General features: G+C 41.8%; 2 protein-coding genes across 12 annotated transcripts in view; one reads left to right on the top strand and one right to left on the bottom strand.

Annotated features, from left to right (window-relative positions):
- Positions 1-544: 544 nt before the first annotated feature.
- On the bottom strand, positions 545-10,180 carry zbtb48 (zinc finger and BTB domain containing 48). 8 transcript variants are annotated; one of them, XM_053642988.1, is made up of 11 exons: positions 10,034-10,180; positions 8,244-8,972; positions 6,997-7,380; positions 6,758-6,850; positions 4,433-4,519; positions 3,661-3,815; positions 2,746-2,882; positions 2,372-2,536; positions 1,937-2,025; positions 1,582-1,708; positions 545-1,290 (listed from the first exon to the last, which is right to left on the bottom strand). In XM_053642988.1, exons 2-11 carry the CDS (start codon positions 8,961-8,963, stop codon positions 1,097-1,099), a joined length of 2,151 nt encoding a protein of 716 aa, XP_053498963.1. In that variant the 5' UTR covers positions 8,964-8,972; positions 10,034-10,180; the 3' UTR covers positions 545-1,096. The 8 variants fall into 8 exon arrangements, with proteins under 8 accessions (XP_053498963.1, XP_053498965.1, XP_053498964.1 ...); XM_053642990.1 differs by having other exon boundaries at positions 10,039-10,176; XM_053642989.1 differs by having other exon boundaries at positions 8,244-8,995; positions 10,034-10,169.
- nol9 (nucleolar protein 9) overlaps positions 10,008-16,425 on the top strand; it is a 14,495-nt gene continuing 8,077 nt past the window's right edge. Inside the window, exons 1-5 of one of the 4 annotated variants that reach the window (XM_053642996.1) lie at positions 10,008-10,107; positions 11,930-12,479; positions 13,773-13,995; positions 14,098-14,228; positions 14,781-14,925. In XM_053642996.1, the coding sequence (XP_053498971.1) occupies positions 11,982-12,479; positions 13,773-13,995; positions 14,098-14,228; positions 14,781-14,925 (997 nt within the window). In that variant the 5' untranslated portion in view covers positions 10,008-10,107; positions 11,930-11,981. Of the gene's footprint in view, positions 10,108-10,237; positions 10,838-11,929; positions 12,480-13,772; positions 13,996-14,097; positions 14,229-14,780; positions 14,926-16,425 lie in introns of those variants that run through there. The other 3 variants (XM_053642994.1, XM_053642995.1, XM_053642993.1) reach the window with 3 other exon arrangements.

Genomic DNA, 16,425 nt, shown 5'->3' with positions numbered 1-16,425 from the left:
TGACTAATCTGTAGATTTTGACACTTTTGCTCAACCATAAATGTATATCCCCAAAACTGTGTCAGTGTTTTGTTTTTTACAAAAGTATCTAGAACAGGGGTGTCCAATCTTATCCTGAAGGGGCTGGTATGGGTGCAGGTTTTCATTCCACCCAAGCAGAAGCCACAACGGAGACTACGGAAAGCCAAGATCACCTGCTTAAAGAGGTGGAATCAGGTGTAGCTTCTGCTTGGTTGGAATGAAAACCTTCACCCGCCTTTTGCGGATAAGACTGGACACCCCTGGGCCCGAAAACCCCATGTTGTGGTGGCTTAATTCTGCCAAACAGCCTGAAAACATAACGCTAAATTTGGGGTTGGTTTAGGATTTTTCCACCTATAACACACTGACTTCTCGACCAGAGCTGTCAACATTGCCAACAAGAAAATCCTAGCATATGCTGATGACCATAGGAGTTTAAAAAGAAAAAGAACAGTGAACAAAAAAAAAAGCCTGGTGTAAGCACTATTTAATAATTTAAACAATTTAATAAGTGATGCCTCCATTTTTTTTTTTTTTTTTTTTTTTTACTGACTGAAAAAATCAAAAATCATGTTGTGTAAGGAGTCAGTTTAACAAACAAAACAAAAAGTCTGTCTAAAGATGTCTTGACGCAAATTTTACCACGTGAGGGGGTTTTCCCAGGCCGCCACACACATATCCAATTTGAATATTGTAATGATTTTGTGAAAATGCATCCAATGCTATATCTGTGGAATATAAAGGCATATTTATGCTCTAAATCCTTCATTCTAGTCCTGACTCATCTCCGAGAGCCTTTATAATTAGACGAAAGTAGTGTAGGAGCATAGCTGGAACCTACACCACAATAAATATATTGTTTGTATCTTGGAAAAGCTGAATCAAAGATGCTTTGTATGTATCCTGTGTTCGTTTAGCTTGTGCCCATCCTCAGAAATGAACAAAACTGGTCTTGGCGTTGCACCTTTCAGCACCTTGCTCTTCTGTTCTCCTTCAAGCTTTCCCGTCACCCTGCAGCTCCACCACCATATCTGACTGAATGGGAAACGTGTCCGTCACCAGCACCTCCATCACGTCATCCATGCCGAAGCTTTCCTGCTCGGCATCCTTCATGCTGCCAGAGTCTGGTTGCGCCACGCTTTCTGCTTCGTCTGCCTGGTCCTGTCCTGCTGCAGGAGCTTCCACCACTATGAGGTTGCGCAGTTTCCTCTGGCGTGGGTTGTAGTTCTCCACACGGTTGTGGATCTGCAAGTGCCGCCGCAAGTGAGCCTGGACACAAGGACATAATTAACAAACTAAAGCTGGCTTCAAAGTAAGTAACACAAACTGACAGGGTGTGAGGTTATTAAAATATAATAATAATAATAATAATAATAATCAGCACTAGTGTGGGGGTGTGTGATGAGGTCCAGCACAAAGTGGAGGTTGATTATATGAGGAACAACACACTGGCATATGCTGTTACAGGAAAATAATCAGCACCAATGTGGTGTAATACAACCCCAAAGCTCGTAGGACCATGGACATGTTTCCATCCATCCACTTATCCATTTTCCATACCGCTTATCCAACACAGGGTCATGGGGAGCCTGGAGCCTATCCCAGGGGTCTCTGGGCACAAGGCAGGGGACACCTTGGACGTGAAGCCGACCCCTTTGCACGGCCCAATCGCCCACCCGTTCACACACTACGGACAATTTGGAAATGATAAACAACCAACAACATGTGCCTTTAGACTGGAGGAGGAAACCCTCGAAGCACTGGGAGAACATGCAAACTCCGGTGTGGAAGCGAGATTCGAACCCCCAACCCTGGAGGTTTGAGGCAACCATTAAGCCACTGTAGCCTCCCCGGACATATTTCATTCACTGTTAAACTTTGACTGTGATGTCTGAGTTGTTCGGTGCCTCTGTACCTGTCTGGTGAACTTGTAGCCACACTCGGTGCACTCGAAATTCCTCATGCCTTTGTGTCTCCGCACGTGTACGCGAAGCTGCTCGATAGCTGGCAAGAGAAACAAGATCTTTTTTTAACATGATGACACAATATGGCATCACAGCTTGCACACTGACAACAGGTCGTACATGCACGGCATCATACAGGCCAATGAAAATGCTTCTCTCTTATCGTTTGCTAGAATTTAAGGACACGTGGAACAAGGTGTTAGGATAGGACACTGCAAAGACATTTTGGCCTAAATGCCAGCATGTGATAAAAACCAATGAACGCCCGTGGATGGTTTGGGAGAATACGACTCCTTCACCTTGACCTCGATAACTGAAAACATTTTTCTACGTTGTGTTTTTTTTTTTTTTTAGGATTAACCTGTATTTGCCGGACGCCTGCTCACCTTTGAAGGACTTGTTGCAGATTTGGCAGGAGTGTGGCTGTCCCTCTTGGTGTTTGCTGGCTACGTGGCGCTGCAGAGGTCCTTTCTCAGTGAACCGTTGCTCGCAGAACTCGCAGCTGTATGGCCGCTCACCCGTGTGTGTTCGGTTATGCTTGTCCAGGCTCGCTATACACACACAAACGACTGATATTCAAACTCCAAAATTTCACAAATAGCTTTTAATATGACGTATAAATGAATACAGACAGTCCATTGATATTTCAGAGTGTCCTATAACTACCTGTCAATTTTAAGTAGCTGGACCTTCACTAATTTTACCCAAATACACCTGGTTTATGATATACGGACTGTAGGCAGGTTAGAAGTCAAATTACCCTGAGTGCGAAAGGTCTTGCCGCAGAGGTGGCACTGATACGGTTTCTCTCCCGTGTGTGTGCGTCGGTGCATGTTCAGATTGACCTTCTGAGTAAAGGCATGATTGCAGATCTCGCACACGAACGGACGCTCCTTCCTGCAGACGGGGGAGAACGTTGGCGTGTTCGCCAACAAATATGACTGAGCGTTTAAAAAAAGAAAATGAGAATAATAACGACAAAAACCCAAACTTTAAAGTGGGTTATTATAAATTGTATCTATCTATTAAAATAACTCTAAACAATTGTAAAAATGGAATGAATTAAATGAATATAAACAATTTTTTTAAAAGCAAGAAATAGATCATCACAAAATATTATTTTTGCACATATACCACCATTTAATACTCTAGATAATATCCATATCCAGCCAAAATCCTGCGGGGAGTTTTCCTATGCAAGGTACAGGGAATATATGGAATTCTCATGGATACACAGATGGATGACAAATGAAAGGAAAAAGTTGAGACCTAGAGGTACATTAAAGCTTCTCTGGTGGCTTGTGGTGGACCAACACCTTACTAACACACTGTAACATTGTTTTTTCCTTTAAGTTGCCAATCGTCTAGATCAGGGGTGGGCAATCTTATCCGGAAAAGGCCGGTGTGGGTGCAGGTTTTCATTCCAACCAAGCAGGAGCCACACCTGATTACACCTGTTTAATCAGTTGATCTTGGCTTTCACTAGACTCAGACGTGGCTTCTGCTCGGTTGGAATGAAAACCTGCGCCACACCTGCCCTTTCCGGATAAGATTGGACACCCCTGGTCTATATCTATCCCAGGTATGGAAATGTCTGTAGCAGGCCCTGTATGGAATTCTTACGGCTACGCTGTTTCTATCCGAGGTCCCGTGTGTAAAGAATTGTAAAGAAAACCTGTGAATGGCTTTGATGTGCATCTGTAGGCCGTTGCGGCTGGATGCTCGATGGCCGCACTCCTCGCACACAAACAGCTTCTCCCCCCGGTGCTTGGCAGCTTCGTGTAGGCGCAGCTCGGTACTTGACAGGAAGCATTTGGGGCACAGACGGCACTAGAGGAAAAACCAGGAACATACAAGCATCATGAAAAAAATCTAACTCTTCTTTTATGTTCAATACTTTAACACCGGGCATCTCAGGGTATCTCTTAATATCACTTCAATACGTTTTAAAGTAAAGCACAACATTTCCTTTTGGAAAAACTCATTTACATTCGGTAAAAAAGTCAGAGTCACAAAAAGAACACCAGGGCTATTTGCTATAACTAACAAAATACACATAGGCTACATTATCACTCCGCTGGCTTCTGGACATGAACGTAAATCATGACTATGTCTATTTTAAATGTGCTTTATTCCCAAACCTTCTCACCCTTGCTTCAATCCCACCTGGATACTGTAGATTTGTACCTGTACTCTGAGCTGCTGCTGTAATCATAAAAGATGTCCTGTGCTCATCCTACGACTCTTATCATACTGAACATCCTTCCAACATCTCAAGGAGATTAACTTTTAACTTTAGATTTAAATAGAAATCTACATCTGGATTTCTGGAAAGCTGCTTTGTCTTCATTGTGTCTGTTGCTAAAAAGCGCTATACAAATGAAAATAAAAACGGAACCGAGTTGAAATTAGTGTGCCGTCGTGAACAAAAGTTCAAAATGTCTTACTGCATGTGGTTTAGGAGCTCCATGCACTTTGATCATATGGTTTCGGAGCTCTTTCTTCTGCATGAACTGCTCCGAGCATGAAGTGCACTACAAACGGGGACAACGTTACAGTATGATCAGAAGAGGCTTCCAATAAAAAAAATATATACTAAAAAAAAAAGTCCACCATAAATAACTGTGCATAATCGCTCTTATTACTGATGAATTATATAAAACCAATAAAATGTATGATGCCATATACACTCACCGTCCACTTTATTAACACTGCTTTCCTCTTTTTCTACCGCCAAAGCCATATACTACCAGAGACGATTGGGAGCTCGCCCAACACCCGTATTCTCTTCACAACCTTTCCTTCTCTTCTCTGCCGCCCTCCTCCCGCTTCCCCTACCTCTCTCACGGCAGACGACCTCGCCACTTTCTTTTCCAACGAGGTTACATCAATCAGGAACCAGTTCTCCACCCCAGACACCCAGAGACAGGCTCTTCCTCCACTGAAGGATCACCAACACCTACTAACCCCCACTACACTGACGCTTCAGGCCAGAACAACAAAGTCCAACACATCAGATTAGACCACATTACAATACAAATGAAACAAAACTACAGGGAAATCACCTAATGGGAAACCCAAACACAACAGCAGAGTAAAATGCAGTGCTATTTGGCCCTGAAAAGACAGTACACCATGGCAGACTATCTGTACACAGTGACACATAAAACACTGAGAATCTACAACTACAGACCTGTCTCGCTCGTCCCTTTTCTGTCCAAAACCCCTGAAAGAGCGGTTTTTAAACAAATCTCCACTTTCCTCACACAGAACAACCTCCTGGACACCAAGCAGTCTGGCTTCAAAAGCAGTCAATCCACGGAGACCGCCCTGCTTTCCGTCACCTCAAGACCGACCTCAACATCATCTGTCCTCATCCTACTCGAACTCTCCGCTGCCTTTAACAGTGCGCATCATCAGAGTCTCTGGTCAACTCTCTCCAGCCTACGCATCACCAGAATGGCTCTCCTAATCCTATCTCTCAGGCAGATCCTTCAAGGTATTGAGAAACTCAGCAACTCGCAACCGGAATTCCCCAGGGATCAGTTCTGGGTCCACTGCTCTTTTCTATTTATACTATATCTCTAGGGCCTGTGATTGAGTCTCATGAGCTTCTCATATCACTGCTATTCTGATGACACCCAGCTCTATTTATCCTTCCGGCCTGACGATCCATCCGTCATAGCACGCATCTCCGCCTGCCTGTCTGACATCTCAAACTGGATGAGGGAGCGGAAACTTAACATTTTTTTTTGCACTGCGCTGCTGCCACACGATTGGTTGATTAGATAACTGCATGAGTGTGCAGGTGTTCCTAATAATAAAGTGGACGGCGAGTGTATTTCGTTCAAACAAACAGCACTCTTCACAAATGTTAATTGCTGTCATCACTTAATTTACACCTGATACTTTAAAGACCTATACTATAATCTTGCCTGAGAAATGTAAACAGGAAAAAATGGTATTGAAATGAAAACAGTTGGATCTAGTATCAAGGTATCAATAGTGCATTTGGTATCAGAGTCTACTGTACCTATATTTTACCATTTCTTTTTGTTGGTTTTGTTTAAATGACCTCATTTTTAAGTACTATAAAACTTTTTAAATATTTCGTAACTAAGGAAGAGATACTAGCCATTCGAGAAATGATTATTATGAGATGTTAAGACTTGCTAGAAATGATAGAAATAATTATATTCTTTTGGACCTATCTAGATCTAATCTAAGCAGAAAAAGCCAAAATGTACTCGTTACGTTTTATAGATTCTCTGTAACATGACAAGCCGCTCCACCCCCCCCCCTCCCCCCTTGCTTTTCTAGAACTCAATTAAAAGATCTTGTAAGGTAGCACTACTTGTATGGTTCTCCGCTTTGCTTGCATTTCCTCATTTGTAAGTCGTTTTGGATAAAAGCGTCCGCTAAATGAATAAATATAAATGTAAATGTAACTATAAACGGATTAAAAAGCACGATGTGTTGTCCTTTAATAAAGAAATGGTAATCATTGGCAAAACTGCTGTAGTAGAAGAAGAAGAAAACACGTCTGGATGTACTGTTACTTAAAAAAATAACCATCTTCACACCACCATGTCGTTGGTTATTTTTTCTATAACAGCCTCTCCCAAAGTGTTTTATTCTTTACTTAGCACATACAGGGCTGCATTTGTTATCAAATGAACAAATGCAAAAAAAAAATTGTAAATTCAAATAAGTAAAAATAACCTCATTTTTTGCCCCATTTGTTTTGAATGCACTGTTGGGGGGAAAATCACCTTATTGGGCATCTCGCCCGTGTGTGTGACTGTGTGCATACGCAGCTCCTGTCTCCTCTTAAAGCTCATCGGACACGTGGAACAGAAAAACATCTGGACAGAACAAGATTTTTGGGGTTCAGTGAATCGTCAACTCGTACATGTACCAAACTTTTTCTGAAGAATTGGATTTCTTCACGTCATTTATACAGTGAGAGTTCTGCCAGTTCACATTAACGCTGAGTAGATATTTATCTCACCATATCAGTCCTGCTGAGGCAGTTCCTGGCCTCGTGCTCCTGCAAATTCTCTTTCCTATAATAGCATTTCCCGCATTTTCCACACTTGAACGGCTTCTCCCCCGTGTGCCGCCTGTTGTGCACTTTCAGGTAGTATTTGCTGAGGAATGTTTTGTGACACGTAGGACACTGAACAGAACCCTTGTGTGTATCTTTCGAAGAGCTGCCTCCGTTTTCTTTACCGCCAGAACTTCCTTTCGGTTTACACTTCCTTTGTGGACCTTTATGAGATGTGACGGGCGAATCGCGAGGCATGTACTCTTCGTCCGTGTCCTCTGTAAAAACCCCCACGCTGTCCTCATCGTCTTCATCGGCAGCATCGTTCAGATTATCACCAGGTCCGTCCTGCACAGAAGAAAAGATCATATAGAGCAACCAATCACAGGATGTTCATTAAAAAGGTTTTTAGAAGTACACAAAGAGCTTTTGTTTTGTTTTTACATTCACACTACATTGTGTTTATTCCATTTTTAGATGTGATGCAGAATTACAATCTGGTTAAAGGCAGAGTTTCCATAAAGCTACCAGAGACGAGTGCAAGACAAGAAGAAGGAAGAGAGAGGCTGGTCACAATTATTAAATCTCACCTAAAAATGATTACGTCGGACAAAATCTTTTACAGAGACTCGTAGAAGAGTCTTATACCACAGTGATTTTTGAATTCTTAGTTCTGATTGGTCAGTTAATTGATTTTCTATTACGGCGTCTCTGACAGCAGGACAGAGCTACATTTTTTGTCTTAGAAACTTTAAGAAACAGAATAAACGAGAGGCTAGTGACGGAACATTTCTAGCTGCTGTAACGTAAGTGATCACAGGAACGAAGATGTTTGTGGATGCTCCACAGCATTAGAAATGTAACGGCATGCCGTTCTTTAATTAAACTGGAATCACTGGAAAAATGTCGCGGTATAAGAGGAATAAAACACTTCTAATGACACGTTTGTATTAGAAAATAATCAAATTTGTTGGTTATTTTATTATAACAACCGCATGCCTCGTCATGTTTCACTCCTTACTAATCTTATAGGCCCAATAATAGTGCATTAATGTAGAAATGTACGACGGAATCTAAACATTAAATACACTTAATTAGAAAACCATTCAAATTATACTAATGACAACATTGATTTTCACAGAATCCTTATAATTAACCTTACGAATTATGATTATGATATTATAATAGGTTTTTTTGTGCGATATAATTACTTCAGCCTCAATTGGCATTTGGTAACTGGTCTGTTCTCCATCAGTAAGGATGATGTCCTCATCTTTGGCCTCGAGAGCTGCAGCTCTTTTTCTCTTTGCACTTGGTTTTGGGTCTACAGGAACAGCATTCTCTCTGGAAAGCCTGCTTGGACCCCTCACCCTCCTGCCAGAGCGAGTCACCGTGGCTGAGCTGGTGCTGGGAGACTCATCAAGCTCCGCAACTGCTGCTTCTGGCCTCGCTGAGGTTTCTCCATTGCTTTTCGCCTCCTGTTGAGATGCTGATTGTGGTATCGCAGTCAAGTCAGGTTTGGTGTCCTCGGTCAACGAGGGGAAAAGGGGCTTCCCTTCGACGTCTTCACTACAGACTGAACCCTGTGCAGGAATGAACCTATCGGGAACAGACAGGCCGTTCGCAGCACGTCGAACCTTCGCCTCGTTATCGCTGTTTAGCTGGAGTTCGCCAGTGTAGAAGAAATGCAGCAGCGGCTCGAGGCCATCGACAGTACACTCTTGTGGAAGGTTGATCTGTGTATACGATGTGGAGGAATGTAAGTCCTTGAACATTTGGCTGAAGCAAGCGAGGATGCTGCGGTGGGCCAGGAACATCTGACCGCTCTGAGTGTTGAGCATCACGTCGCAGAACTTTCCAAGCTCCCTCTGGTGGTTGAGCTCAGACAACACCCACTGAGCATGAGTACCCTCTCCTGTGCGTCTCTCCATTAGAACTGCCTGATATGGACACGATAGAAAAACTGCACTGAAATTACTTACATTCAATTAAGACATAAATATGAGATATAAATGTGGGGTGTTTTTTCCCCCAATATATTAAAGTCACCCAAACCTTGTTTTAAAAGCCACAATATTTATATGCATTGCATAATATATTCAAAGACAGCAGTTCCACAGTAAAATGCCATTTGACAAAAGTAAAAGGAACAGATGCATCTACTCTCATTTAAATATGCAAATTTGAAAAGCCCCCAAAACTACTCCTGTCCAGGGGCAGACACAAGTAGTTTTGGGGGGTGTTTCTAATTTGCATATTTAAATAAGAGTAGATGCCTCTGTTTCTTTTCTTTTGTAAACCAAAATACGTTTATTTGTAATTGGGGGGTATTTTTTTGTTTGTTCAATTTTTACCTTGTTCTCAAATTAATCTCCCAGAAATTATTTAAAACTCACTGCTCAACTCCATGAAAATAAACCCCGGAATTATTGAGACTGAAAAAGATTTAACAGTAACGTGACCGTCATAATTTATCCAACACACAACTACAGTGTTGATTATTCAGGGTTCACACCAAGGGCGTAGGTTTTGTCTCAATATTGGTAGGGACACCCACCCACCCTGGAAAAAAAACAAAAACAAAAAGGACTGTTTAATGTTGACAACCAAATGGTTTATTAAAATATAACATCTATATTTACATTAAGATTTGTATTTACATTTAAATACAAATTATAGACAGATCAAAGACTAAAAGATTCTAAATTCTAAAATTCTAAATTATTCCATATGCAAATCTACGCCCTTGGTTCACACAATATATGGAATATTTTGTAATCAGTTAAAGAGCACGCCTGCATATTTACCATTATTTGGTATTATTATTTTTGTATAAATGCTTATAATAAACTGCATCCTAACGCACTCTCTACATTTTATCCAGTGCCTTAATGGTTGCAGATATCAGTTTGGGTCTATTAACTCGACGTTGAGCATGATGTGTGTATTTTAGTGACGCTCCCTAAAGTCTGTTCCCTTAAATCAGCGGCGAATGACTTACCTCACCTTCGCTCCAGTCTCTAAAACCTCGCGCGGTGTTCTGTCATATATCAAGCTAACCTATATTTCAAACTGGTATGTAGTAAAACAAATAATATATTCGGCACTAAAGCTTTTTATTCGCCTAAAAAATAAAGCGCCATGTTGTGAGGAAACCAGGAAATGACGTGCTTAGCAACTCGATAGTCGTTGGCCAAGCAATACATTGCAACGGGTTTCTATTTTGCTTGAAAAAATATTGTAATAACATCCTCTCTGTGTTACCAAAGTATAAACTTAGCTTTAATCGTTATGCGTGACTATTAATTAAATTGATTGTACAACTGTACGTATACATTATACTTTTTGTCTATTAAAAAAAAAAAGTTAAATAATTCTAAATAAACTCCGGGATACTTTTGTATTGTCCACCGCCATGTACGGTCCATACCGCTTTTCGAGCATACGCTAGACAACAGCAGGTTGTATTGTATATATTTTCTATAATAATCTAGAAATATTAAAGTGTATACATATATCAAATATATATTTTTCTGCCTTCGTTTATGAGCGTTTGCACAGAAGAACATAAATAGGAGTTAATGCGAGTCTTTTACGCTCGGTTAGCGTTAGCGCTCAAACGTTACAGGACCGAGCCTGTTCACATGGAGTGACCCTAGCTGGTAATTCATTTCCTAGCTCTCTAAAAAGCCACAGAATTCTGCATTTAAAAAACAACAACAACAACAACACAGACTTATTTATTTAACGTTCATGGCTACATGTTCTTGAACGTTCTCTTTCCATCAGCTGTTCATACAAAAAGGTAAGTGCTTGCTAGCTAGCGAGTTAGCCTGCAGTGCTTTGCTAAGGAGAAACTGCGTAAGTTTGTGTGAAATTATTGAACAGCCCTGGTGGAGGTAAATGCAAATAAATATCAAAGTAGTTCGTGTTCACGCAGTTCTAGTTCACTTATTGCTGAGCACTGGTTGAATCGCGAATGGCTTCTTGCTCCCTATAAACGTGCACTAAGTAGGATAGGAGATGATGCTTTCTATAGCCTGCGGAGTGTACTATTGATCCACTAGCGCGCTATTTGGAAATGGACCACTGAGTGGAGCATGACGGGTAGCAGAAAACAAGAATCATTTAGTTATGAACAACAAAATGTTTAAACCAGTAGGCTTTTTGACGATAAAGAGACAATGTTGTAGTCTTCCTGGTCTATCTAAAGTATTCGAAAAACAAAATGGGTGTTTCAAAGCTTTTTGTACCGGTCCCTAAGTGACACCAATATGATGGTATATCTTTTAAAATGCAAAAAAGCTCACAAATTCATCGGTTTAAAATCTTTCTATGACTCATCCCGTACTAGTCTTGTGTTCATCCAATTAAATGGTCTCTAGAGTATATGCCCCACCCCGGGGGGCGGGTCTTGCTCTGCAGTAGAAGCTCATTGGCCATTTGCACACTTTAATTTTTTGTAACCGTCCCGCTGCTTTAGAATAAATATTGCTGGAGTTTATTATTTATTATTATTTATTATTTATTTGGAAGAGGGTGGAATTTGTCAGAACAGAATTCGCAAATCAGGACATTTCTGCTAAAAGGTGCAAAACGAAGGGCGATGTCGACGCGAATCGAATAAATTTCCACCCGCAGTGCGTTTTACTATGTCTGAAAGACACTTGGGGAACAGGCGATTATGTGTGCAAATTAGTATGACTAAAAAGCAGGTATGAAATCGGCTGAAGCCCGTTTTCAAGAGTTTGAAGATAGAAATGTAGTTCGCTAAGCTACTGTAAAGTTTGTTTACACTTCAGCAGACCATCAGTCTCGTTTCCTGTTTCAAATCATGGCTCTCAAGCCATTTCATGTGGAGCTGATATCCTTGTCTCGCTCTCTCCCCCCTCCCCAGGTGTTCTTTCACACCGTGAGCCAGTGCCAATGAAAGTTCACAAGCAGTAACCATGAAGGTGCACAAAGTCTCCTCTCGCTCCAGACACGAGCATCGAAATACCACAAAACGGCACATGAAAAACAAGTGGCGCACCCACGGGAAGAAAATCCGCCACGCGGACCCCTCCAGCCACAGCCCGGGGCCTTCGACAGCAAAGATTGAGAACGAGCTTGTTAACAGACAGAAGCCCAAAGTGAAACGGTTACAGAAGTCTTACGCCAAGGCTACGGCTGTACTGTCCGAAGATGGACATTTATCACAGGCGAAAAGCAAAGCTGTGACTGCGCCTCACGTCACCGCCAACGGAGGTACTGAGCTGGAGAGCGACTCGGAGGACTCCCAGGACTGGAGGTCCTACGCCAAGAGTGTTCTTCAGAACGGTTTGGAGAAGGAAGGAGGTGAAGGGAACTCTGTTTCGAATCAGTTAGAGGAAGAGGAGGTGTCTGAATACCACGCCCAGTATGACCGCTCCCAGAACCACACAGTGTTGGTCCTGAAGCAAGGCCAGGTAAAAAAGCAGGAAAATAAACGTTTCATATAATGACAGTAATAACCCCAGAGGCAAGCTTTATGATACTTTCTGTCCAATTTGCATATTATTTAAGCAATTAGCCCTCACATGCAAGAAGAGAAAAAAACGCATATTTAGAAGTACTTTTTTTTTTTTTTTGGATTGAGAAGAATCTCAGCTCAGCCCCAGATGATTAACAGTCCAGCTAACGCCCCTAATCTAAACTATGCCTTGGCTCTACAAAACAATCCGAATGTTTCTCAGAGTAATGACTCATTATTGTTTAGAATTAAAGTGGAATATGTTCACAACTTTTGAAAGAGGTTTTTCATCGCATTTAACCCATTTACAACAACAACAAAAACTCATACTGTTGTTTACATACTTTTAGATTGGGTGCACCTTTAATTGCCATTATACTTCTGTTTTTATTCCTACTATGATTAAAACAACTTCTAGCCCAGACACACAATCGCTTGTTTTTTTTTGCGTGTATAATTAATCTTACTGGCAGCATTTTTCACTGCCACACACTGATGTGGTTTTAAAATGTAGGCTTATTTATGTCAAAGACTAGAGGTCGACCGATAGTGGATTTTACCGAAACCCATAACTAAGTCAGGCGGTACCTACCTGCTGATAACCGATTAATCGACCGATAGTTTTTAAAATTGATATTGAATGAAAACATGACATTCAAAGTAAAATATTGCGGAACTTCATTGCAAAAATAAACAGTACTGACTTTCCCATGAAAATGTACTGGAGTTTTTTCCAAATTAAATAGATATATATTAAGTACTAATAAATATTAAAGTAAATAAAATATATTTTTTATTTCTAAACTGAAACGCAAAGTAGCACTCCAAATAAATAAAAATAGAGACATCCAAAATGGGAAAAAAATACTTAAAATAACACAACAAAAAATTAGTCAGTGATGGTTTTTATTTCACCTCTAGAGGCCGCTCCCGAACTGTATAATGACAGCGGACCCTTCTCAGCCGCTCTTGTGAGGACGTGACCTGGAAATTGAACCGTCTACGACTTCAATTGGTGTGGATTTTTGCCGATAACCGATTGCTTATAAGCAATCGCTTATCTGTGCCGATTTATTGGCAAAACCAATCAATCAGTCGACCTCTAGCAAAGGCTAGTTCTCCCTGCTGATCTTATTCATTGAACTAGAAGCATTCAGTGTTGTACACACTCTGCATCCTTAAGTCTCCTAATCAAATCCCTGTGTAAGTTGTGCACCTCGTGAATTTCTGCTCTCTGTTGTGTTTGCAGTCGCTGTGTTTTCGGGGGAAATGCCTGCTCACGTGCCTGAGCGGTCGTGTGGAAGTGCTGGGTTTCACGATAGAGCAGGGCCAGCAGCCTTATCCTCTCTTCTCACCTGTGTCCCACTGTCCGCTCACCATCAGGGGCATGACAGACTGCTCGGCTTCAGCCAAGAGCAGGAAGGAAAGCCGACTGGAGGCCAGGGCCATCGTCCGCAAATACCTCTTGTCAGGTAATAACTTATTAATGCTGCTTTTTTGCAAAGATTAGAAAAGTTTAAGTTTTTATTATTATTTTTTTTGGTGTGACTTTTTGTGTGGCGTCGGTGTCGCAGAGCCTCCGAAGAGACTGCTGAGTGAGGTGAACGCCGACTCGTGCGTGGTGCTGCTTCAGCCGCTGGACACGGCGCTCACACGCTTCCTCGGCAGCTTTGGTGAACTCGGTCAACTCTTTGGCCTGAGCTCGGTGAGTTTGCTGGGATACACACACTTTCCTGGTAGGTTCATTATCTGTGATGAATAAAGCTAGTCAGTAATTGAAGTACAAGTAGGATTTTTTTTATTAGGCATAATGAGTGCTTTCCTCAACTAGCGCAAGATGTCACGCATCAAAATGAATTATCGTTACGTCACAAAAGGTTTAAAAGGGCGTTCTGATGTAGCGTAAGTTAGCACAGGTTGCTTGATGTAAACATCACAACTGAGAAATGTTGTCTCGATCACGTATGTAGTATTTCCTGTTTATGTCAGATCTGGCTTCTGATTGGCTGGTGACGGTATGACGTCGCTCTGCGCAACAAAGTTTTGATCTGCAATCAAAATACACTACTACTTACGATGTGTACCTTAAGTGTCTACAGTTCAACCAAGCGTCTACGTTGTCCTAGTTTTATACTTTATATCCTGGCTGCAGGATCAAAAGAGAAAGATTACGCACACAGAAGTCGACCAGAGAAAGAGTGTAAAGAGCAGGTTTGAAGTGACTGAAGATGACGTGTATGTTGCGTGTGTTTTGCAGAAGGAGCTGCGCTCCGAGACTGCCGTATGTAACGCAGCTCTCTCAGCCGTGGGCGTTATGGCACTGCAGGGTTCCTGTGCACGCGGCCTGGTGGCATCCAACAGCTATAAAGAGGCCCTCAGTAGCCTGCTCAGTGCCTGGGAAGGTACACACACACACTCCACCATACAGTGTATACACACACATTAAAACTCGCACAACATGAAATATTCCGAAAAGCAGCCGATAAAAGTCCAGCGTCGGTGTGAACTCCTTTAATACTGTTTAAAAATCATCTCAGGGAAATTCCTCAAGAAATCGGTCGAGAAAACGTCAAGAATAAATTTCTGGAAATTCTAGACAAAACGGGCGTCTACTTTGAAGATTCTAAAATATGAAATTATTTTGATTTATTTAGGGTTTTTTTCACAATATAATTCCCATAGCTCCATTTGTGTTACTCCAGAGTTTTGATCATTTTTAAAAAATTATTATTCTAAAATGTGGGGGGAAATAAAAATAGAGTGAGTGTGTTTTTAAACTGTTGACCGACATGCTTAAGTTTCTTAGTTTGTTTGCAGACCTACAGTGAATCCGGAAAGTATTCACAGCGCTTCACTTTTCCCCACATTTTGTTATGTTACAGCCTTATTCCAAAATGGATTAAATTCATTATTTTCCTCAGAATTCTACAAACAATACCCCATAATGACAACGTGAAAGAAGTTTGTTTGAAATCTTTGCAAATCTATTAAAAATAAAAAACAAAAAAAGCACATGTACATAAGTATTCACAGCCTTTGCTCAATACTTTGTTGAAGAACCTTTGGCACCAATTACAGTCTCAAGTCTTTTTGAGTATGATGCTACAAGCTTGGCACACCTATTTTTGGGCAGTTTCTCCCATTCTTCTTTGCAGGACCTCTCATGCTCCATCAGGTTGGATGGGGAGCGTCGGTGCACAGTCTCATTCAGATCTCTCCGGAGATGTTCAATCGGGTTCAAGTCTGGGCTCCGGCTGGGCCACTCAAGGACATTCACAGAGTTGTCCTGTAGCCACATCTTCGTTAGCTTGGCTGTGTGCTTAGAGTCCTTGTCCTGTTGGAAAATGAACCTTCGCCCCAGTCTGAGGTCCAGAGCACTCTGGAGTAGGTTTTCATCAAGGATGTCTCTGTACATTGCTACATTGATCTTTCCCTCGATCCTGACTAGTCTCCCAGTTCCTGCCGCTGAAAAACATCCCCACAGCATGATGCTGCCACCACCATGCTTCACTGTAGGGATGGTATTGGCCAGGTGATGACTGGTGCCTGGTTTCCTCCAGACATGACGCTTGCCATTCAGGCCAAAGAGTTCAATCTTTGTCTTGGTGTGAGAGTCCTTCAGGTGCCTTTTGGCAAACTCCAGGCGTGCTGTCAAGTGCCGTTTACTGAGGAGTGGCTTCCATCTGGCCACTCTACCATTCAGGCCTGATTGATGGAGTTCTGCAGAGATGGTTGTTCTTCTGGAAGGTTCTCCTCTCTCCACAGAGACACGCTGGAGCTCTGTCAGAGTGACCATCAGGTTTATGGTCACCTCCCTGTCTAAGGCTCTTCCCCGATCGCTCAGTTTGGCCGGGCGGCCAGCTCTAGGAAGAGTCCTGCTGGTTCCAAACTTCTTCCTTTTA

The sequence above is a fragment of the Ictalurus furcatus genome, chromosome 15 (genome assembly GCF_023375685.1).
Source record: "Ictalurus furcatus strain D&B chromosome 15, Billie_1.0, whole genome shotgun sequence".
NCBI classification, from domain to species: Eukaryota; Metazoa; Chordata; class Actinopteri; order Siluriformes; family Ictaluridae; genus Ictalurus; species Ictalurus furcatus.
This window is presented reverse-complemented; position numbering and strand designations above follow the sequence as displayed.

What these genes read in the sequence shown, in the direction of transcription:
- zbtb48 (XM_053642984.1), bottom strand. An exon ending in AAATGCCAATTGAGGCTGAA is followed by an intron (nt 7,381 to 8,243) that starts GTAATTATATCG and finishes TCTTCTGTGCAG; the next exon opens with GACGGACCTGGTGATAATCT. An exon ending in GCCTCAGCAGGACTGATATG is followed by an intron (nt 6,851 to 6,996) that starts GTGAGATAAATA and finishes TGTTCTGTCCAG; the next exon opens with ATGTTTTTCTGTTCCACGTG.